Here is a 23411-nt window from a genome sequence, read left to right as displayed (position 1 = left end):
AAGCCTGCCTAACTTTTCAAAAATTTTTTTGTAGAGATGGAGTCTCCCTATGTTGCCCAGGCTGGTCTCAAACTCCTGGGCTCAAGCAATTCTCCCCACTCAGCCTCCTAAAGTGCTGATATTACAGGTTTGAACCACCGTGCCCAGCCCCAAAGATAACTTTTTATGTTCTAGATTCAAATGTCTATATATTGCTTTATGATATACAAGCTTCTCAAGGTCCACATATCCAATTAATACCTTATGTTCCACTACCTCTAACTCCTACATATTACTCTTTGTGTGGTCATAGATACTCTCAAAGTAATTTCAAATCCAGTTGTTATGTCAATTCTACTGCCTAAACACATTTCATATCCATGTATACCTTTCACTATTCATTAATTCATTTAATATTAATTGAACACCTACTATGGAAAAGGCATTGAAATAAGTTCTTATTTCTCATCCAGACTAATGAGAATACAACCTCTCCAAAGGTCACTCCTTCTCCTGTTCCATTTGCCACTGACCCTTCTAACTCACTGCTAGCAGACAAATCTCGCAAAACCATAAATCTTGTATCACTAGCCTCTTTTGAAAACCTATAGTTTTTAGACAACCATAAAGAATTAAATTCAAATTTTTAGCATGACTTTAAAGGTCTCCTATAACATGGTAAGGTCTTATCTCCTTACCACCACTGAGACTCAGCCCAGCGAAATACTAATCCTTATTATAATGTATCTTATGCTTTCTCTCTCTGTGCCTTCCCTCACTTTTGTAGAATGGTAAAAATGGCTCCCAATAAATTATGTCTCCCTGTGTTGATGCCTCCATGTAATATGACTTTGCCATATCTTTCATCAAGAGGTGGAGTCTATGTCTCCCAACCCTTAATATTAGCTGGACCTGTGACCATATAATGTGGCAGCAATAACATTCTGGGACTTCCTTGCAGCTTCTACTTTCACTCTCAGAATGCAGCCACCATGTAAAATCCAGGCTGCCCTGCTAGAGAGGGCCACAGAAGAGGCCATGTGGAGGAGAACAAAGGCATTCCAGTAGATAGCAAGCAGCAAGGCCCAGATATGTGAACAAAGCCTTTCTTGGATCTTTTAGCTGCAGATAAACTGCTTCAGTCACTACCACATGGAACAATAGACAAGCCATTCCCACAGAGCCTTCCTGACCAACAGAATCATAAGCAATAAAATGATGGATGTTTTAAGCCATCCATCATTTTGGACGATGCTTTTCTAATGCAGAAATAGATAACTGATACATATATTCATTATATTTTCTTCCTTTTTTTTTTTTGAGACAGTTTCACTCTTGTTGCCCAGGCTGCAGTGCAATGGCATGAGCTCAGCTCACTGCAACCTCCACCTTCCAGGTTCAAACGATTCTCCAGCCTCAGCCTCCCAAGTAGCTGGCATTACAGGCATGCGCCACTATGCCCAGCTAATTTTTTGTATTTTTAGTAGAGACAGGGTTTCTCCATGTTGGTCAGGCTGGTCTTGAACTCCCAACCTCAGGTGATCTGCCCACCTCAGCCTCCCAAAGTGCTGGGAATACAGGCGTGAGCCACCACGCCTGGCATATATTTTCTTAAATTTCACTTTTTTCCTGTTCCATCTACCCAACTCTCATTGCTAAAGTCTGTTTACTCTCAGGTCCAAAGGCTCCTTTTCAATGAAACGTTAATTCTCCAGAGAAATATCTCTTTCCAAAAACAATGGGTATCCTATTATGGCACTTAGAACATTCTCTCATTTCTTACAGTGCATATCTGTCTTCATTTCAGTATAAACTCTAAAAGGGCATAATCCATTTTACTTCTTTGGTATTCCCCACAATCTCACACACAGCAGAAGTGAAATACATAAGAGTAATAAAAATAAGAACAACTAGGCAAGTGATATTTCATTTTAGTTAATCCTGCTTATTTTCTTACCTGTGGGATCCCAGGTTATATTGTGTGCTATTGATTCCAGAAAAAATTGGCCACTTTTCTGCCACTGACTATATAATTCCTAAAATTAAGAAAAGTCATTTAGCCCATTATGATTGGCATATTTTCTGTCAAATGTGTACGTTTATGCTTGTTATTCTTACAATAACACAGGCAGTCAATTTTAAAGATAACAAAATGTTCAGTTCAGTCAACAAAAATAGAGAACGCATGATAAAGAAGGTATGTGAGAGAATATCCATAACTGGTGGTCAAAATTCTATCTTTAGTATAAACAATCAATAACCATACGCTACCTTGGATAACAGTCTTATTAGCCTCAGATTTAATTATTACTTTATTATTACAGTTAAAAAGTTAATTTTAAATGTGTCTGTGGCTTTACTATTTGACATTTCCTTCTCTTTTACTGTTTTGTCCCCATCTGAGATCATAATAGTATGTGGGAAAATTCAGAATAAAAGATGTACCATTTTGATACTACTATATAATTTATGGCCTTACAACTTCTTAAAGCGAAATTTTTCCCTTTTTTTCTGCCTGCAAATCAGTAAGAAATACACAATGTACTTTGACCCAGAACACACACACATACAAATAAATATAACCTATGTTTGTCCTTATTACATGTGACATACTCTGATATTTTCTCTATTTCATTCTCTTTTTAAATTCGGGTTGTGGCCTACACTAAGTTGAGTTCACAGCCCAATTACAGATTGAGATTCATACTCTCTTAATGTGGTGGCTCTCAAACTTTGGTACAACAAATAATAGCCTGAGATGTTACTAAAAATTCAAATTTCCGAGACCTGTGCCCAAAAATTCAGGTTCAAAAGCTTCAGGATGGGGCACAGAAACCTGTACTTTAACACCCCAGGTGATTTTGACATAGGTGACCTACAGAATATGCTTTCATGAAACACTGCCTTGCAGGAATGTCTTTCAATCACAGTACATACCAGAACCCTCTCTAGAACAAGACATATAAGTGCATAGACACAATCCCACAGCTACAGATTTAGAAATTCCCAGAGCAGGATTTGGGCACATGTATCCAATGGTAGTTGTGATGTGCAACTCTCATGAAGACCACCACCTCACAAGAATACTCCATAATATACAAAGAAAAGGAAAGAATATATTTTTACAAGGATCTAAACATTCTGAAACTATATTTTAGAATCATAGATTTTATACATCTTTCAAGTCTATAACTTTACCATTTGATCCACTTTTGCCCTTCTTCATCAAGTTTTTTATTGTCCTTTCTGCAAAGTCAGTGCTGATAAGCCAATAAACCAGCCTCTTTTTGAGTTTTATACATTACATTCATCAATTATAATTAGGAAAGGAGAAAATGGGCAAACATTGAAATTCTCTATTCTATCCTTCCCAATAAAGGCATTTTAACATAACATACTGATTTTCAAAAGCTACTTATTTTATTTAATAAATATTTATTGAGTATTGAAATACACCATTCTGGGCTGGGTGGGGTAATCGCCTTAAAAAATTCTTTTCAGTACTGCCAATTACTAATTCTTAAGGCTTTAAGAGGCTCAAATATTGGATTCACTAGGCAATCTATAAAAACAAATAGAAATCAGAAGTGTGAACACTATTTCTATGAAATTTAAAGATAAATATCAATTAACTCAGAAAATAGTTTTCATTAACACAAGGTAAGGAAAGAACACTCACACCTAGGAATCAATACAGATGGTTTTACTCTTAGTTCTGTGGCTTAACAGCTGCTTCACTTGTCAAGTCACTATATTCTTTGAGCCTACTCTACTGCCTTATTCGTAAAAAGAAGAAATAATGGCTGCACAAACTAGGTTTGAAGTAATTTGTAAAATACTAATGAGCTAAGTGAAGATGACATGAAAACTATCAAAAGATATATAAAGGTATGTCTGCTATTAAAACAGTTTAGTCCTTTATAATTAATACATTCCTAAACCATCTTTGACATGTTAGCCTAATAATATTCCCATCAAGACTGAATAGATAGTAATCAATTTGAGAGTTAAGCAAAGAATTTCTTAAGGCTGACTTACCTAAGACCAATTAGCTAGATAGACCCAGAAATAGAAACCAGTCCTATGACTCCCAATACACTGCTCTTTCTTTTTTTTTTTTTAAAAAAAAATCTTTTAATTTTAGGTTTGGGAGTACCTGTGAAGGTTTGTTACATAGATAAATTCGTGTCAAGGGATTTTCTTGTACAAATTATTTCATCACCCAGGTATTAAGCCCAGTACCCAATAGTTATCTTTTCTGCTCCCCTCCCTTCTGCCACACTCCACCCGCAAGTAGACCTCAGTGTCTGTTGTTTCCTTGTGTTCATAATTTCTCATCATTTAGCTCCCTTACACTGCTCTTTCAATGACACTACACTTATCTTCTTTCAGACGGTTTGTTTTTATTTTTATTTTTGGAGACAGGGTCTCACTGTGTCACCCTGGCTGGAATGCAGTGGTGCGATCATTGCTCACCACAACCTCAAATTTTTGGGCTCAAACCATCCTCCCATCTCAGCCTCCTGAGCAGCTGAGACTGTAGGCATGTGCCACCATGCCTGGCTAAACTTTTTTTAAAATCTTGCCCAGGCTGGTTTCAAACTCCTGGCCTTATGCAATCCTCCTGCCTCAGCCTCCCAAATAGAGAGGATTACAGGCACAAGCATTAAAGAACCTATAAAATCTGCTAACATGATTCAAATATTTATAAATTATTGGGTAACCAGTTTTCAGAACTATTTCTGAGTACAGCTTGCTTATAAAGAAAAACATTCATTGACCTGTTAACGATTGTATTACATGATCTAAATAATGCAAGAAAGTTAAGCCCTGAAGAGGCAGAAAACCTGTATAAAGGTAGATTATAAAACAAAGGAAAGAGTACCACATATGGCTGGACAACGGTATTTGATACTAGTAATAAAGTAGTGCCAAACTTTAGGTTACTGACTCTTGAAATATTATAAAATTAAAAATGTCAGAAATAAAATAATAAAGCATTTCAACAATTCATTGGCACAATTTATTTTAGTTCTATTCCAATGAAAAATTTAAATATTATTTTTAATATCAAAATGGAATTTAACATGTAGGTTCAATTACAGTATATAAGTAATACCGATTTACTCGATGATCACTCTGATTTTACACTCTTTCAATACTTAAAACATTTCAATTCCTAAAAGAAGAAATCATAAATTACTGACCAAATTTTTCTTTTGTTTTGGTAGGTTAACTGGTTCAAAAATGGAGATAACATTTCCATAAGACGCTGCAATCTTTTAAAAAGAAAAAAAGAATTTATTAGGGATATGTTAACTTACTTATGAATCAAAAAAAGCAAAGAAATGAATACTATAACTTTAAATATGCCAATACACACAATTTCATTCACTGATGCTTAAGAATGTCAGTTTTGAAGACTATCACATCTGCATTAGAATCCTAGAACTGCAACTTACTACGTTAACTAGCAACTTAATCTCTCCAAACGTTAGTTTCCATTACAGTGTTCATAATATGTACAACACTATCTTCCTAACAGCATTGAGGGTTGAAATAACATTTGTAAAACACCTAACATATAATAAGTGACATACAATATGCACAGTAAATGCTAACTGTCGTCATCCATCCTCTAAATTGACAATTCTGTCAGTGTACATTAACTTTTCAAAAATATAACTTAGGTCTATTCCTCTGGAAACTCCCTGAGTACATTTTAAAACATATTCTATTTTATCCTTTGAATTTACTCTTTAAATTGATGGATCATAACCTTTCCTGGCTCTGTTTTATAAGGTAACTACTACTATAACTTGAGTGAGTCTCATATAAAGAACATCAAAATATTGGAAATCAAACACAGAGAGAGATTAAATGAATGAATCAGGGATAGAAAAAAGAACATATGATGTAGTAAAGAGAAGGTAAGAAATGAGGACACAACAAACATGGAGAAAAAACTGTGAATGGATATTTTAAGCCTTCTGAATTCTTAGGATATAGATATCACTTGTGCTGCATTGATCTGGAGGAAGTGTTTAGTTTGGGCCTTTAATTATGGGTGGGATTTCAAAAAGCAGCGAGTATTCAACTTTATAAATAGGGCATAGTATGAAAACAGGTGTAAGGCCGGCCGCGGTGGCTCACGCCTGTAATCCCAGCACTTTGGGAGGCCGAGGCGGGCGGATCATGAGGTCAGGACATCGAGTCCATCCTGGCTAACACGGTGAAACCCCGTCTCTACTAAAAAGTACAAAAAAAATTAGCCGGGCGTGATGGCGGGCGCCTGTAGTCCCAGCTACTCGGGAGGCTGAGGCAGGAGAATGGCGTGAACCCGGGAGGCGGAGCTTGCAGTGAGCCGAGTTCACGCCACTGCACTCCAGCCTGGGCGACAAAGTGAGACTCCGTCTCAAAAAAAAAAAAAAGAAAACAGGTGTAAAGATTAAAAGAGGCAATGTATGTTTAGAGGTGAATGACCACCATCCCACCAAGAAGAGAGTGCTCCTTATAACACAATAGTGTACCTGAGACTAAAAAGGCAGATCTGAGCCAGGTTGTAAAAGGCCTCACACCAAGGTGAACAATTTGAACTTTTCCAAGGTAATGGGCTAAGAATACTTTGAAGCTGATGAATAAAAGGATAAATGAGGATTAATTTTCTCAGAAAAATGAATTAGGTGGTAGTACAGTACAAAGAAAAAAACAGTTATAATAAAAATACAGGTGCCTATGACATTTCCTTCTTTTTTTTTTTTTTTGAGACGGAGTCTCACACTGTTACCCAGGTTGAAATGCAGTGGCACGATCTCAGCTCACTGCAACCTCTGCCTCCCGGGTTCAAGCGATTCTCCTGCCTCAGCCTCCTGAGTAGCTGGGATTACAGACGCCCGCCACCACGCCCAGCTAATTTTTTTTTTTTTTTTTTATTTTGTAGTAGAGACGGGGTTTCTCTATTTTGGCCAGAATGGTCTTGAACTCCTGACCTCATGATCCACCTGCCTCGGCTTCCCAAAGAACATTTCCTTCTTAAATGTAAACAGTCAGAAGTCCCCAGGTACCAGAACCTGCCAATTTTCTTCCTGATACTTTAAGGAACCACTATGATAATACTGATATCAGTAAATGAAGAAAATATTTCTTCATTAGAATGATTATAAAACCAAATGACTTCTTAATTCCTCTTTTTGTTTTTCTTTGTAGAGATGGGGTCTTGCTTTGTCACCCAGGCTGCAGTGCAGTGGTGCCATCAGAGCTGACTGCAGCCTGGAACTCCTGGGCTCAAGTGATTCTCCCGCCTCAGCTTCCCGGGTAGCTAGGACTACAGGAGCATACTACCGCGTCCGGCTATTTACTTATTATTTTTATTTTTGTAGAGACAGGGTTGCCCCAGGCTGGTCTCAAACTTCTGGTCTCAAGCGATTTGCCCACCTTGACCCTCCTAAAGCTCTGGGATTACAGGCATGAGCCACCACACACGGCCATGATTTCTTCATTCTAACCTGGACTGTCATATAGTCTATCACAAAAAGATAGCTCATATTGGAAAGTATTAAATTAGATTTTTAACATTAACCAGCTCCATGTGAGTCCAGATGGTATTAAGCAAGTTTTTATACAGTTAAGAAAGATTACAGAACAAGAGAGCTAGAAGATCAAACAAACATGAAGAGAATGAAAATAAAAATCTCAAGGATAGGCTGGGCGCAGTGGCTCACGTAATCCCAGCACTTTGGGAGGCCAAGGAGGGCAAATCACTAGGTCAGGAGATTGAAACCAGACTTACCAACATGATGAAACCCCGTTTCTACTAAAAATACAAAAATTAGCCGGGTATGATGGCGAGCACCTGTAATTCCAGCTATTTGGGAGGCTGAGGCAGGAGAATTGCTTGAACCCGGAAGCCAGAGGCTGCAGTGAGCCGAGATTGCACCACTGCACTCCAGCCTGGGCAACAAAGCGAGACTCCATCTGAAAAACAGAAAACAAAACAAACAAACAAAAACAAACAAAAAACAAAAAACAAAACCCAAGGATTTCCAGCATTCCATAATAAAGATCATTTTTGTTGTATAGCGAGAAGTCATAAGAGGCCTCAACAAAAGATAGAGGACACCTGTAACTATATTAAAGGGAAGGAATACCATGTAACAAAAAGAACAGTAGTCCAACAAATATGTAAAGATTCAGAAAACAGAAACTCATTTTATAATTAATATCTTTAAGTCCCAGGTGGCAACTTTTAATCCTAGAAAGTTCACCTCAAATGAAGATTAGATTTAAAAACAAATGATTGGGTCCATGGACTCTTAATATGACCATTTTGATTCCTTACACAAAATGTTCTAGTGGAATCATATGAGTGTATTTGCGAAGTTCAGTCCAGTCTAGCTACAACTATATATAGGCCTTACCACCTATGCCTACATGGAGTTATTTTAAGCTATATATTATGCTGCCTTGCCTAGTAGTATGACTTTCTCATTCTGGTACTACAGGAACTGTATTTAACCTGATCTAGAAGAATTTTATACTTTGTTACTTTTGTTTATGTTGTTGCTATTTTACTTTCAAGGTTACCTTTCTACTTTTCATATGCAAATAGAAGTCCAGATAAAGTTTTTCACTTTTCTTATGGGCTGAGAATATTATAAACTCTCAAAGAGTTTTTCATTTCCACAAAAAGTTACACAGCCCTTGTTACATGGAAGTTACAAGGAGATAACTACCTGTTCACAGACCAAAAAAAAAAAAAATACTCTAAATCATTTCCTTTAGTTTATTTGTAAATATTGAAGATTCATTGTTACTCCTTTCCCCCAGTCCAATCACCTTTTAAATACGTAAGCTTTAGACTCATTCTATATCAGTAAGTATTGTATTTCTTTCTCAGAGAAGATGATGCTATAATTTAAAATTATATAAGAAGAGAATTTCTGGCACTCTATAGAATGCATCTTAGACAGCCAAAAATTCTTCTAGCTACACTTCTTTGAAACAAAGCCAAGTCTCTAATTCAATAGGAAATACACACTTCAGAGATTATCCTGACAAAAACCATATTCCAAACAAATTTGTATATTAGAAGATTACAAACCTTGCCTTGTTGCATTGAACAGTCTACACATCCCACTTGAATATTTCCATGTTTAGCTCCTGGGATTATCTGTAATCTTTCAAAATCGCTTCCCAGTATTACAATGTCACATCCAGATGCATAAGCCTAAAAAAAATAAATAAATAAAAATGATAAAAGTGTCAAGGAAACATTTACCATGTAGAATACTAGTATTAACTATCATGTTTTAAGGCAGGGAGAATAAATGTTTTAAAAGACCAATTTTAGGTGTTTTCTTAAAAAAAAATCTACATTTGGCACTATTTCCCTTATCTCCCCATATACAGCCTATTAGCAAATTCTGTCAGTCCTTTCTGCAAAATATGCATCAACTCTGAACTCTGTCCACTTTTTTCTTTTTTCTTTTGAGATGGAGTCTCACTCTGTCGCCCAGGCTGGAGTGCAGTGGCGCAATCTCGGCTCACTCCAAGTTCCGCCTCCCAGGTTCACGCCATTCTCCTGCCTCAATTTCCCGAGTAGCTGAGACTACAGGTGCCCACCACCACGCCCAGCTAATTTTTTGTATTTTTAGTAGAGACGGGGTTTCACCGTGTTAGCCAGGACGGTCTTGATCTCCTGACCTCGTGATCCACCCGCCTCGGCCTCCCAAAGTGCTGGGATTACAGGCGTGAGCCACTGCACCCGGCCCACTTTTTTCATCTCCAGTGAATGCTACCACCCTTGTCTAAACTGAACCATGATCATCTCTCTCCTATTCTACTAATAGCAAACTTCCATTCTTGCCTCCCTCTAATGCATTTCCACAAAGAGTGATATTTGAAAAATGTTTACTGCACCAAGTAATTTTCCCTGCTTAAACCCCTCAACAGTTTTCCACTGCACTTGGAATAAAATCTCAACACCACACCATGGTCAATATCCGAAATGGTGGTCCTTCTATAAACCCATCTCAGGCTATTCTTTCCTTCTCTCAGTTGGCTCTTGTTTCTGTTCCTTTTTACATCTCAAGGTGTTTATCTGCCTTTTATCTGCCTGGTCTTTTCTAGTTAGCTGCTTTCCAACATTCAGGCTACAATTCCCAACCACTATCTCTCTCATTACTTTCTATCACATTACTGTTTATTTTCTTCACGGCATATATCACAATTTTTAAACGTCTTTTGTCCATATCTATTATTAAAAGTTAAATTCCAAAAAGGAAGGATTCAAGTTTATCTTGTTCTCTACTCTAGTCCTCAATTCTAACACAAGGGCCTAGAATGCAGCTAATAATTTATAAGTGGAATAAATGAAGCATTTAATTTCACAAAAACAGTCATCACAACAAAAGAAAGTATACATAGCTCAAGACTTGTTGCCAAGCATTTCATAGCTCTTTTTCAATTTTACAACAGTTAGCATAACTCTCCCAACTACAACTCTTCTTTTGTGTGTCCTTTTCCCTACCACCTTCTTTGATCACAGGAGTTTTTTCCATTACAGGGTACATGGTTGTTCTCCTAGGATTCATATTATAGACTGGTACACGTTACAACAATAAGACATCTAACACAAACTGTTTTCCAACCTGAGTTCATAAAGTTTTTATCAACTGTCTACTTGCTCCTCATTTTTGCACACGCACATATATTTAAAAATTATACTTCAGGCTGGGCATGGTGGCTCATGCCTGTAATCCCAGCACTTTGGCAGGCTGAGGCAGGCGGATCACCTGAGGTCTGGAGTTCAAGACCAGCCTGACCTACATGCAGAAACCTCGTCTCTACTAAAAATACAAAATTAGCCAGGCATGGTCGTGTATGCCTGTAATCTCAGCTACTTGGGAGGCTGAGGCAGGAGAATCGCTTGAACCCGGGAGGTGGAGGTTGCAGCAAGCTGAGATCGCGCCATTGCACTCCAGCCTAGGCAACAAGAGCAAAACTCCATCTCAAAAAAAAAAAAAAAAATTATACTTCATATATACCTTAATTCCTACCAAAACCAAAATTATTCTGTATACTCTATCAAAAAATATTAAAAATGGGACTTGAGAGAACATACAAATGAATGTGCTATATGGAAAAGAAAATCAAGGCCCAAATAAGTTGATAACATCTCAGTGGCAGAGTGGGGCTTCAGAACCTGATCTCTTGATTTTTGGTCTCCTGCTATTTCCATGGTACCAACAGGGCCTTCCCTAGTTAACATGCTTGCCTGGAATTTTACCTAAAAATTAGAAAGAATAATCAAGTATGATTCCACTAGTTTCACAAAGTGAAAAGAACTGGCTCAAACAAACAAAAAAATCACATGATGATCTCCTCTCCTATATAAATACCCATGATGGGATCATAAGGCTTGTCATAAGACCATTAGCAAGAATAAATTCCAAAGGCTAATTTTAAGAGAAGTTGTCTTTCAAATAATTTAGAAACTAATTTTTCTCCTTGATATTAAATTTTGAGAATACTGATTGTCACTGTTTCTCAAAATATTGTGTTGAATTTTACATGTTTACAATTTAGATTTGCTCCCTTCTAAACAACATTTTCAGTTTCCTTTCAGTGGAATAAAAAAACTCATGTCTTCACAACTTCACCTTTGTTATACCTGAAATTATCTACCTAATTTCAGATATTACGTTGCAAGTATTTTGTCAAACATGACCCAAAATTTTCCCACATCAAGTCTACATTAATTTTGAAGCCCACACAAATTACTACTTAATACAAATATTACACTTGCAGAGTTGAGAAATGTAAAGTAATCCCAGAAATAAACACTTAGTACTATACAGAGGAAAATACCAACTAATAACACAATTACCACTTCATCATTCAATGACTTATCTAGTTCTGAATTACCCTTGTTCTTTTGCTGCTGCTGCATCATACTACTACTATTTGACTTTTTCTCAGCGATGGTACTAGAAGTTAACAAAGCTGTCTCCGTAGTCTTGGTAAATTTTAAATCAAATAAAATTATTGAACTTGGCTGAGCATGGTGGCTCACATCTGTAATCCCAGAACCTTGGGAGGCCAAGACAGGTGAGTCGCTTGGGTCCAGGAGTTAAAGACTAGCTTGGGCAACATGGCAAAACCAGCTCTACAGAAAACACAAAAAATTAGCTGGTTGCAGAGGCATACGCCTGTAGTCCCAGCTACCCAAAAGGCTGAGGTGGGAGGATAACCTGAGCCCAGAAGGTCAAGGCTGTGGTGAGCATCACTACACTCCAGCCCAGGCAACAGAGTGAGACCTTGTCTAAAAATAAAAAATTAAAAAAAAAAAAAAGATTGTGTAAGTCTGCAGTTACTTCCTCTACTGAAGACTTGAACCCCTCAAAGTAATTTGTGAAGGTTGAAATCAACTTCTTCCAAACTCTTGGTAATGTTGATATTTTGACCTCCTCCTATGCATTGCAAATGTCCCTAATGGCATCTAGAATGGTGAAGCCTTTCCAGAAGGTTTTCAATTTACTTTGTCCAGATCAATAAGAGGAATCATTATCTATAGCAGCTATAGCCTTATGAAATAACTTTCTTAAATAAGACTTTAAAAGTTGGAAGCATTTCTTGGTTCATGGACTACAGAATGAATGTTTTAGCAAGCATAAAAACTACACTAATCTCCTTGTACACCTGCCTGATCAGAGCACAGGTCATTGTCAATGAACAGCAATATTTTGAAAGGAAATCTTTTTTCTCAGCAGTAGGTCTCAACAGCGGGCTGGAAATATTTAGTAAACTGTGCTGTATACATAGGTGCTGTCATCCGGGCTTTGTTGTTCCACTTGTAGAGCACAGGCAGACTAGGTTTAGCATAATTCTTAAAGACTCTAGGATTCTCAGAATGATAAATGGGCATGGGCTTCAACTTAAAGTTACCAACTGCATTAGCCCCTAACAAGAGTCAGCCTGTCCTTTGAAGCTTTGAAGCCAGGCATTGACCTCTCCTCTCTAGTTATGAAAGGCCTAGGTGGCATCTTCTTCCAACAGAAGGCTGTTTCATCTGCTTTAAAATCTGTTCTTTCACATAGCCACCTTCATCAATTATCTCAGCTAGATCTTCGGGATAACATGCCGAAGCTTCTACATCACTCAGCGCTTGCTGCTTTACCTTTCACTTACAGGTTATAAAGATGACTTCTTTTCTTAAACCTCATGAACCAACCTCTGCTGGCTTCAAACTTTAATTTTGCAGCTTCCTCACCTCTCCCAGCCCTTCACGGAATTGAGAAGAGTTAGGGTCTTGCTCTGGATTAGGCTTTGGCTTAAAGGAATGTTGTGGCTGGTCTGATCTTCTAGCCAGACCACTCAAACCTTCTCCATATAAGCAATAAGGCTATTTTGCTTCCTTATCATTCATGTGTTCAATGGAGCAGAACTTTAATTAATAGTTTCCTTTGGAATTTTCCCTTTGCATTTACAACGGCTAACTAGCACAATAGGCCTAGCTTTTGGCCCATCTTGACACACCCTCCTCACTAAACTTAATCATTTCTAGCTTTTGATTTAAAGAAAGAGATGTGTAACTCTTCCTTTCTGAACACTTAAAAGACACTGTAGGGTTGTCACTATTCTAATTTCTATATCATTGTGTCTCAGTGAATAGGGAGGTCTGAGTGCAGTTCATTGGCATTCCACAACCATTACAATAGTAACAAAGATCACTGATCATCATAACAGATATAATAATAATTTTAAAAGGGGCCAGGCATGGTGGCTCACACCTGTAATCCCAGCACTTTGGGAGGCCAAGGCAGGCAGATCACTTGAGGTCAGGAGTTCAAGACCAGCCTGGCCAACATGGTGAAATCCAGTCTCTACTAAAAATATGAAAATTAGCCAGGCGTGCTCATTTGAACCCAGGAGGCAGAGGTTGCACTGAGCCAAGATCGTGTTGCTGCACTCCAGCCTGGGCGACAGAGCAAGACTCTGTTCAAAAATAATAATAATAAAAGTTTGAAATATTTTGAGAATTACCAAAATGCGACACAGAGACACAAAGTGAGCGCATGCAACTGGAAAAATAGTGCTGACAGATTTGCTCAACAAAGGGTTGCCACAAAACTTCAATTTGTAAAAATCATAATACTTGAAGTGCAATAAAGGAAAGAGCAAGAAAACAAGATATGCCTGTATTCAAGAAAACTGAAAACATGTCCACACAAAAACCTGTACATCAATGTTCATACCAGCATTATTCATAATGGCCACAAGGGGAAACAACTCAAATGTCCATCAACTGTCAATGGCTAAACAAAATATAGTATATATCCATACAATGGAATATTATTAAGCCATAAAAAGTACTAGTAAACGCTAGAACATGGATGAACTTTACAAAAGACCACATATTTTATTATTTCACTTATATGAAATGTCCAGAATAGACAAATCCATAGAGTCAGTAAGGTAGTTGGTGCAAATAAGCAAACAAGCAATGTAAGTGGCTGTAAGATACCAGCTGCCAGTGGCTAGGGGTAGTGGCAAATAGACAGTGATTGGTAATAGACACGGGATTTCTCTTGGGGGTGAGGAAAATGTTCTATAATCAGATTGTGGTAATACACATTGTTAATACACTAAAACCACTAAAATTTACACTTTAAAAGGGTGAACTTTATGGTATGTAAATTATATTTCAATAAAGCTGTTATTTAAAAAATAATAACTGTGGCTCCAAAAAGGTGGTGTTTCACTTGCCTCCAAAGAAAATGAAAAACAGATTCATACAACATCACACCTGTAATCCCACCGAATCAGGAGGCTAAGGAGAAAAGATCGCTTGAGCCCAGGAGTTTGAGATCAGCCTGGGCAACACAGCAAGACCCTATGTGAAAAAAAAGAAAAAGAATTTTTCTTAAATAAAAGAAAAAGAAAACCCAAAACAAATATACAGTGCTGAAAGTATCACCAGAAATAACCCAGAACTCACATATGAAGACAAGACAGTTCCTGGAGCCACAGGAATGAAAAAAGACAATTTTCAGAAATGAAAAAAGACAAAGAGACTTCCACATTCACAACACCCCTCCCCCAATTCTGCCCAGCACCTAGGGCACAGAAAATTTCCCCAAACATTGTTTCTACACTGGAAAAAGGGAGATTATGGTGAACAGCCAGCTTCCCCACCATACTGGGTTCTCTAGCAGGATATCTGTCCCAGCCCTAACCCATAAGAAGCATCACAAGTGCCTAAAGAAATATCTCTGAGGACAGGGAGAAACAAAGAGGGCAGGCAGTATTATTATCTGCATCCCCGAAAATAGTGCTCCATAACTCAGCCAAAGGAGATGCCACATGAGAGAGGCTGTTCAGTAGTAACACCACCCTGTAGGAGGTTTGTCCCACAGGTTTCCAGCACATTAACCCTTAGCCAGCATTCCCCCTCTGCTGAGATACCTCCTGTGGGATCTCCTCACTTTAGGAACGGCAGCCCTTTGATGGTTTACTAGAGCCAAGGTGAACCTGGACTTAAGGCAACACCTGGAGCCTAAAAAGGGGCAGTGGCTTAGCAGTGAAGAATCTCCAAGTAAACATATCCAATATAAACCAAAACAAGCCAAAGACTAGAATAAATAACTAATCCATAAATGCAAAGACATAGGTGTGCATCCACAAGAAACAGCAGGCCAAGCACAGTGGATCACGCCTGTAATCCCAACACTGGGAGGCCAAAACAGGAGGATCCCTTGAGCCTAGGAGTTTGAAACCAGGCTGGGCAGCACAGCAAGACTTGCCTCTACAAAAAAACAAAAATAAAAACATTAGCTGGGTGTGGTGGCATGTGCCTGTAGTCCCAGCTACTAAGGAGGCTGAGATGGGAGGACAACTTGAGCTGGTAAATTAAGGCTGCAGTGAGCTGTGATCTCACCACTGCACTCCAGCCTGGGCAACAGAGCAAGACACTGTCAAATAAATAAATAAATAAATAAATAAATAAATGCAGCAAACAGGGAACCACGATCTCACCAAACAAAGCAAGGAACCTGACCCCAACCAGTAGGCGATATGTGAGCTCTCTGACCAAGAATTCAAAATAGTTTTAAGGAAACAACTATTCAGTCATCTCTAAGATAAGACAAAAAGCAATTCAGAAATTTATCAGAAAATGTTAATAAACAGATTGAAATATTTTTTAAAAATCAAACAGAAATCTTGGAACTGAGCGAAAAATTCATTAGAGGCTCTCCATAGAAGAATGGATCAAGCAGAAGAAAGAATCAGTGAGCTCAAAGTCAGGCTATTTAAAAACACACAGAGGACTGCCAGGCACGGTGGCTCACGCCTGTAATCCCAGCACTTTGGGAGGCCAAGGCGGGCTGATCACAAGGTCGAGAGATCGAGACCACCCTGGCCAACATGGTGAAACCCCGTCTCTACTAAAAATACAAAAAAAAAGTAGCCAGGCATGGTAGCAGGCGCCGGTAATCCCAGCTACTTGGGAGGCTGAGGCAGGAGAATCGCTTAAACACGGGAGGCAGAGGTTGTGGTGAGCCGAGATCGCGCCATTGCACCCCAGCCTGGGCAAAAAGAGTGAAACTCTGTCTCAAAGAAAAAAAAGAAAAAAAACAGAGGAGAAAAAAACAAAAAAGAAAAGTAATGAAGTTGCCTACAAGATACAAAAAATTACCTCAAAAAATGAAATCTAACAATTGGCATTCAAGAGGGATTTGAACAAGAGAAAGTAGAAAGCTTATCCAAAGAAGTAACAGAAAACTTTCTAAAACTTCAGAAAAGACATAAATATCCAGGTAGACAAAGGCCAAAAGACCCCAAACAGATTTGACCCAAATAATACTAACCCCAAGTGGCCGGGCACAGTGGCTCACACCTGTAATCCCAGTACTTTGGGAGGTTGAGGCAGGCAAATCACCTGAGGTCCGGAGTTCGAGACCAGCCTGGCCAACATGGTGAAACCCTGTCTCTACTAAAAACACAAAAATTAGCTGGGTGGGGTGGTGGGCGCCTATAATCCCAGCTACTCGGGAGGCTGAGGCAGGAAAATCACTTGAACCCGGGAGGCAGAGGTTGCAGTGAGCCGAGATCTCACCATTGCACTCCAGCATGGGTGACAAGAGCGAAAGTCCTTCTCAAAAAAAAAAAAAAAAAAAAAAAAGACTAACCCGAAGCATAAAATAATCAAACTCTCAAAGATCAAGGACAAAGAGAAAATCCTAAAAGCAGTACAAAAGCTGGGTGCAGTGGCTCAAGTCTGTAATCCCAGCACTTCGGGAGGCCAAGGCGGGCGGATCACCTGAGGTCTGGAGTTCAAGACCAGCCTGACCAACCTGGAGAAACCCCATCTCTACTAAAAATACAAAATTAGCTGGGTATGGTGGCGTATGCCTGTAATCCCAGCTACTCAGGAAAGCTGAGCCAGAAGAATTGCTTGAACCCAGGAGGTGGAGGTTGCGGTGAGACAAGATTGCGCCATTGCACACCAGCCTGGGCAACAAGAGTGAAACTCTGTCTCAAAAAAAAAAAAAAAAAGGCAGTACCAAAAATGAAGTGGCTGTGCACAAGGCTGATGCTTGTAATCCCAGCACTTTGGGAGGCCAAGGTGGGTGGATCACCTGAGGCCAGGAGTTTGAGACCAGCCTGGCCAAAATGGCAAAACCCCATCTCTACTAAAAAAATACAAAAATGAGCAGGGTGTGGTGGTGCGCACCTGTAATTCCAGCTACTCGGGAGGCTGAGGCATGAAAACTGCTTGAACCCAGGAGGCAGAGGTTGCAGTGAGCTGAGATCATGCCACTGCACTCTAGCCTGGGTGATGGAATGAGACTCTGTCTCAAAAAAAAAAAAAAAAAAAAAAAAAAAAAAATATATATATATATATATATATATATATACGCATATATAATGGAGCTCCAATTTGTCTGGCAAAAGATTCATCAAGAGAAACCACATAGGCCAGGAGGGAGCTAGATGACACTTTCAAAATGCTAAAAGACAAAATGTTGTCTTCTATAAATATTGTAGCCAGCAAAGTTATCCTTCTAATATGAAGGAGAGATAAAGTATTTCCCAGACAAAGGGTGACGAAATTCACCACGATTAAGACTTGCAAAAATGCTAAAGGGAGTTCTTCAACATGAAATTAAAAAAAACCACTAATATGCAAAAAAAAAAAAATTGTTTTGGAAGATATAAAACTCACTGGAAAAATTAAGTCACAGACAAATCTAGAAGAATACTGTAATTGTGGTGTGTAACCTATTCATAACTCTATTATGAAGCCCAAAAGACAAATCTATCAAAAATAATATCTACAATAACTTTTTAAGAGACAGGCAATATAAAAACAGGCAAATTAAGACAAATGAAAGCCAAAAATGTGAGTATAGAATTTTATTTTTATTTGTTTCTATTCTTTGAGATATAAGCTGTCATACCTTTAAGATAATAACACACTTCAATAAGATGTTTTATGTGAGCCTCATGGTAGCCACAGTGCCAAAACCAATAATAAATACTTTAAAAATAAACAGTAACAAAGTAAAACACACTAACAGAGAAGAGCATTTAACCACAAAGGATAACAGTAAGAAAGGAAGAGAGGAGTAGAAAAACAACCAGAAAAACAACAAAATGCTAGTAGTAAATCCTTACTTACCAATAATACTTTTTTAAAGGCAAAACTCACAATTACTTTTGCAGCAACCTAACAACACAATGTAAAGGGGCTTTATTCTCCCATTAGAAGGCACAGAGTGGCTGAATAAATGAAGAAAAAAGAACCAACTCTATACTGCCCACAAGAAACCCACCTTACCAACAAAAGCATACATAGACTGAAAGTAAAGGGGTGGAAAAAGATATTCCATGCAACTGAAAACCAAAAAATAGCTTGACTAGCTATACTTACATCAGATAAAATACGCTACAAATCAAAGACAGACTATAAAGAGACAAAGATTACTATATAACGATAAAGCAGTCAATCCAGAAATAGTATAAACAATTATAAATATCTCTATCACCCAACACCAGAGCTCTCAAGCATATAAAGCAAACACTGCTGGGCGTGGTGCCTCACACCTGTAATCCCAGCACTTTGGGAGGCCGAGGCTGGCAGATCACCTGAAGTCAGGAGTTTGAGGCCAGTCTAGCCAACATGGTGAAACCCTGTCTCTACTAAAAATACAGAAATTAGCCAGGCATGGTGGAGGGTGCCTGTAATCCCAGCTACTTGGGAGGCAGAGGCAGGAGAATCGCTTGAACCTGGGAGGCAGAGGGTGCAGTTAGCAAAGATAGCGCCATTGCACTCCAGCCTGGGCAACAGAACGAGACTCTGTCTCAAAAAAATAAAATAAAAATAAAGCAAACATGAATAGATCTAAATAGAATGCAATACAATAACGTAGGAGAATTTAACACCCCACTCTCAGTAATAGACAGATCTAACAGAAGAATCAACAAAGAACATCAGTTAAACGATACACTAGATCTAATAGGCCTGACATTTAAAGAACACCCACCTAACCGCTGCAGAATATACATTATTTTCATCAGCACATAGACTATTCCCAAGAATAGACATATCTGAGGTCACAAAACAAGTCTGAACAATTTTTTGAAAAACAGAAATTATATCAAGTACCTTTTCTCACTACAATGGAATAAAACTAGAAATCAGTAAGAAAACCCTTGGAAACTTCACAAATATGCTCCTGAATGACCAATGGATCAATAACAAAATTAAGAAGGCAATTAAAACTTTCTTAAAACAAATGAAAATGGGAATACAACATAACAAAATCTATAGGATACAGCAAAAGCAGTACTAAGAAAAGTTGAAAGCAATAAATGCTTACATTAAAAAAGTAGAAAAAAGAAAAAAAGTAGAAAGACTTCAAATAACCTAATAATGCACCTCAAGGAACCTGAAAAACAAAAACAAATCAAACCCAAATTTGTACGAAGAAAAAATAAAGATCAGACCATAAATAAATGAAATAGAGACAAAAAAAAGATCAATGAAATGAAACTTTTTAATGAAAAGTTAAAATCAACAAAATTGTGGCTTGACTAAGAAAAAAAGAGAAGACCCAAGTAAGTAACAAATTAAATAGAAGACAAAACAACTAGATCAAAGAACTAAAAAGAATCCTTATGAACAACCATATACCAGCAAATTCAATAAAATCCAGAAGTGAGTGGATAAATTTCTGGACACATACAACCTACCAAGATTGAACCATAAGGAAATAGAAAACCTTACCAAATCAATAATGAGTAATGAGATGGAAGCCATAATAAAAAGTATCTTATCAAAGAAAAGCTCAGGACCTATGGCTTCACTGCTGAATTCTATCAAACATTTAAAGAACTAACACCAATTCTACTCAAACTCTTCAAAAAAAATTCAAAACCTCAACAAATCAATAATGAGTAATGAGATGGAAGCCATAATAAAAAGTATTTTATCAAAGAAAAGCTCAGGACCTGATGGTTTCACTGCTGAATTCTATCAAACATTTAAAGAAGAACTAACACCAATTCTACTCAAACTCTTCAAAAAAACTGAAGAGAAAGGAAGACTTCCAAACTCATCCTATGAGACCAGCATTATCCTGACACCAAAACCAGACAAAGCAACAACAACAACAAAAGACTACAAGCCCATATCACACATGAAGACAGATACAAAAATTCTCAATAAAATACCTGCAAACCAAATTGAACAACACATTAAAAGATCATTCACCATGATAAAGTGGCATTCATCCCAGGGACCCAAGGATGGTTCAACATATGTGATATGGTTTGGCTCTGTGTCCCCACCCAAATCTCATCTTGAATGGTACTCCCATAATTTCCATGTGTTGTGGAAGGGACCAGGTGGGAGATAATTGAATCATGGGGGCGGTTTACCCCATACTGTTTTCACGGTAGTGAATAAGTCTCACGAGATCTGATGGTTTCATAAGGGGAAACCCATTTTACTTGGCTCTCATTCTTTCTCTTGCCACTGCCATGTGAGATGTGCCTTTCACCTTCAGCCATGATTGTGAGGCCTCCCCAGTCATATGGAACTCTAAGTCCAATAAACCTCTTTTGTAACTTGCTCAGTCTTGGGTATGTCTTTATCAGCAGCATGAAGAGACTAATACAATATGTAAATCAATAAACGTGATATATCACCTTAACAGAACCAAGAACAAAAACCATATGATAGTTTCAACAGATCCTGGAAAAGCATTTGATAAAATTCAACATCCCTTTATGATAAAAACCCTCAACAAACTGGGCATAGGAGGAACATTCCTCACAATAATAAAGATTATTTATGAAAAACCCACAGCTAACGTCATTCTAAATAGGGAAAAACTGAAGATTTTTCCTCTAAGATATGGAACAAGAATGCTGACTTTCACCACTTTTATTCAGTATAGTACTAGAAGTCCTGGCCAGAGCAGTTAAGCAAGAGAAAAAAATAAAGGGTAACCAAATTGGAAAGGAAGAAGTCAAATTAGCCTTGTTCACAAATGATATGATTGTGTACTCAGAACAGCCTTAAGATTGCACCAAAAAAACCTGTTAGAACGGATGAACAAATTCAGTAAAATTCCAGGATGCAAAATCAACATACAAAAATCAGCAGCATTTCTATACATCAATGGTGTATAGAATAGCATACACCATTGTATGCTCACCAATGGCGAGCGATCTTACAAAGAAATCAGAAAGCAATCCCATTACAATAGCTACGAAGAACAGAAAAAATCCAGAATTAATTATTATTATTATATTTATTTATTTATTTATTTATTTATTTATTTTTGAGACAGAGTCTCACTCTGTTGCCCAGGCTGGAGTGCAGTGGCACCAATCTTGGTTCACTGCAGCCTCTGCCTCCCGGGTTCAAGCGATTCTCATGCCTCAGTCTCACGAGTAGCTAGGACTACAGGTGCACACGACCATGCCTGGCTAAGTTTTTTGTATTTTTAATAGAGACGGGGTTTCACCATGCTGGCTAGGGTGATCTTGAACTCTTGGCCTCACGTGATCTGCCCTCCTCAGCCTCCCAAAGTGATGAGATTACAGGAGTGAGCCCCTGTGACCAGCTGGAATTAATTTAACCAAAGAAGTGAAAGATTTGTACAAGGAAAACTATAAAACTCTGATGAAAGAAATTGATGCAGACACACAAAAAATGGAAAGATATTCCATGCTCATGGATTGGAAGAATTAATATTGTTAAAATGACCACACAGAAGACAATTTTAGGATCTTTTTTTTTTTGAGACGGAGTTTCACTCTTGTTGCCCAGGGTGGAGTGCAATGGCATGATCTTGGCTCACCACAACCTCCACCTCCCAGGTTCAAGCAATTCTCCTGCCTCAGCCTCCCGAGTAGCTGGAATTACAGGCATCTGCCACCACGCCGGGCTAATTTTGTATTTTTAGCAGAGATGGGGTTTTTCCATGTTGGTCACATGCTGGTCTCGAACTCACAGCCTCAGATGATCCACCCGCCTCAGCCTCCCAAAGTGCTAGGATTACAAGCATGAGCCACAGCACCCAGCCAAGGATCGTTTTCCATTTCTGTGAAGAGTATTTTTGGTATTCTGATACAGATTACATTCTTCAAAGAAATAGAAAAAAAATGACCCTAAAATTTAGGTGGAGCCACAAACACCCCAAATAGCCAAAACAATTTTAAGCAAAAAGAACGCTTTTGGGGAAAAGGTCAGGCACAGTGGCTCACGCCTGAAATCCCAGCATTTTGGGAGGCCGAGGTGGGTGAATCACTTGAGGTCAGGAGTTCGAGACCAGCCTGGACAAAATGGCAAAACCCCGTCTCTACTATAAATACAAAAATTAGCTGGGCATGATGGTGTGCACCTGTAATCCCAGCTACCTGGAGGTTGAGGCAGGAGAATTGCTTCAACCCAGGAGGCAGAGGTTGCAGGGAGCCAAGAATGAGCCACCACACTCCAGCCTGGGCAACAGCACAAGACTCTGTATTAAAAAAAAAGGGGGGGGGGGAAATACATGAACAGACATTTCTAAAAAGAAGACATACAAATGGCCAACAGGTATATGAAAAAATGTTCAACATCACAAATCATCAGAAAAATGCAAATAAAAACTATAAACATATATCATCTCACCCCAGTTAAAATGGCTTTTAACAAGAAGACTGGAAATAGCAGATGTTCTCAAAAATGCAGAGAAAGGGGAACCCTGGTACTGTGTTGGTGGGAATGTAAATTAGTAAAACCACTACAGATAACTGCATGCAGGTTCTCAAAAACCTAAAAACTGGTCAGGCACGGTGGCTCAGGGCTGTAATGCCAGCATTTTGGGAGGCCAAGGCAGGCGGATCACCTGAGGCCAGAAGTTTGAGACCAGCCTGTC

General features: G+C 38.4%; 1 protein-coding gene across 7 annotated transcripts in view; it reads right to left on the bottom strand.

Annotated features, from left to right (window-relative positions):
- DMXL1 (Dmx like 1) overlaps nt 1–23411 on the bottom strand; it is a 191335-nt gene that overhangs the window by 155385 nt on the left and 12539 nt on the right. For all 7 annotated transcript variants that reach the window (XM_063604600.1, XM_034960380.3, XM_063604601.1 and 4 more), the window contains 3 exons: nt 9080–9205; nt 5187–5258; nt 1937–2015 (listed from right to left, as the gene is read on the bottom strand). In XM_063604600.1, coding sequence (XP_063460670.1) covers nt 1937–2015; nt 5187–5258; nt 9080–9205 — 277 coding nt within the window. The remainder of the gene's footprint in view (nt 1–1936; nt 2016–5186; nt 5259–9079; nt 9206–23411) is intronic.

This window comes from Pan paniscus, chromosome 4, assembly GCF_029289425.2.
Source record: "Pan paniscus chromosome 4, NHGRI_mPanPan1-v2.0_pri, whole genome shotgun sequence".
In the NCBI taxonomy this organism is placed as follows: Eukaryota; Metazoa; Chordata; class Mammalia; order Primates; family Hominidae; genus Pan; species Pan paniscus.
Note: the sequence above shows the minus strand (reverse complement) of the source record. Positions and strands in the feature narration are given on the sequence as shown.